Source organism: Cicer arietinum, unplaced genomic scaffold (assembly GCF_000331145.2).
Source record: "Cicer arietinum cultivar CDC Frontier isolate Library 1 unplaced genomic scaffold, Cicar.CDCFrontier_v2.0 Ca_scaffold_5361_v2.0, whole genome shotgun sequence".
In the NCBI taxonomy this organism is placed as follows: domain Eukaryota; kingdom Viridiplantae; phylum Streptophyta; class Magnoliopsida; order Fabales; family Fabaceae; genus Cicer; species Cicer arietinum.
In genome coordinates this window covers 1-1452 of record NW_027339008.1, presented here as the reverse complement: position 1 = coordinate 1452, position 1452 = coordinate 1, and the positions used below count along the sequence as shown (strand labels likewise).

Sequence of the window (1452 nt, the reverse complement as noted above, 5' to 3'; positions counted from 1 at the left end):
GGTTAATGAGCTTCAGTGAAAGGTGAATCATTCGGGAGAGAGTTTGAATCCTGGCTGAAACAATCTCTAATTAATTTTTACTTATCTACGGACTATACGAATTATGAGACCCCTTTCCCTTGGGCATCGAAGGGTTAAGAGAAAAAGTACTTCTCTCTTTTCCCTTAGTAGAATCCGGTGTATCAATGACGTCCATTTGTGGATTTCTTGGGAGGTTTCTCATGTACATGTAATGAATTATAGTTTCTTTACATTTTCTGATTGATACATTTGCAGGTTGCATGTGAAGAGCTGCGAAACAGTAGAATGTTCTTGAAGCTTCTAGAGGCGGTGCTTAAAACCGGGAACCGCATGAATGTTGGAACAAACCGCGGTGACGCCCATGCATTCAAGCTCGATACACTTCTCAAGCTGGTCGATGTCAAAGGTGCAGATGGGAAAACAACTCTTCTTCACTTTGTTGTACAAGAAATCATTAGAACTGAAGGAGCTCGTCCCTCGACTTCTTCTTCTACTACTACTACTAATACTAATCAAACACCAAGCACAACATTAACCGACGACGTCAAGTGTAGGAGACTTGGCCTTCAAGTAGTATCGAGTCTAAGTTCCGATCTAGCAAATGTGAAGAAGGCCGCAGCAATGGACTCTGAAGTTCTCACAAGCGAAGTCTCTAAACTTTCGAAAGGAATCACACACATCGCAGAGATAGTGAAATTGAATCAAACGGCAGGATCGGACGGAACCATTCAAAAATTCACAGAATCAATGAACAAGTTCATGAGAACGGCCGAGGAGGAGATTGTAAGAATTCAAGCGCAAGAAAGTGTTGCTTTATCGCTGGTAAAAGAGATCACCGAGTATTTCCACGGAAACTTGTCGAAAGAAGAAGCTCATCCATTTAGAATCTTCATGGTAGTAAGAGATTTCTTAACAGTTCTTGATAGGGTATGCAAAGAAGTTGGTAACATAAATGAAAGGACTATGGTTAGTTCAGCTCATAGATTTCCTGTTCCAGTGAATCCAATGCTTCCACAACCACTTCCTGGATTACATGGAAGAAAACATTACAGTTCCTCAGATGATGATGATAGTTCTTCATCACCTTAGAAAAAACAACCTGGAATCAGGTGATTTTGGGACTTGGGTTGTTCGCAGTCACATGATCTCGGCTGATGAAAGGATTGAACGGATCAGATTTTAAAATTGGAATGTTTGTTTAATAAAAATCAAAATCAACTTTTAAATCTGAGTAGTTTGATCTTGATCATACACGGTTGAGATCGTGCGGCTGCGTGCAGTGTAAGTGCACCTAATCCAAATGGGGTCATGAGGGTGCATTATGGTCTAGCCCAAATGAATATTTTGTTTTATTTTTTGTTAATTGTAAAAATCCTTGTAAAAGATTTGGGTTATATATAAATAGATTATATATATAGAGTAGAATATTTT

General features: G+C 39.2%; 1 protein-coding gene across 1 annotated transcript; it reads left to right on the top strand.

Annotated features, from left to right (window-relative positions):
- Positions 1-27: 27 nt before the first annotated feature.
- Positions 28-1446, top strand: LOC105851496 (formin-like protein 1). The gene has a single exon (XM_012712430.3). It carries the CDS (start codon positions 307-309, stop codon positions 1108-1110), a length of 804 nt encoding a protein of 267 aa, XP_012567884.2. The 5' UTR covers positions 28-306; the 3' UTR covers positions 1111-1446.
- The last annotated feature ends 6 nt before the right edge of the window (positions 1447-1452 follow it).

What these genes read in the sequence shown, in the direction of transcription:
- LOC105851496 (XM_012712430.3), top strand. Translation starts at nt 307, where the DNA reads ATGTTCTTGAAGCTTCTAGAGGCGGTGCTTAAAACCGGGAACCGCATG.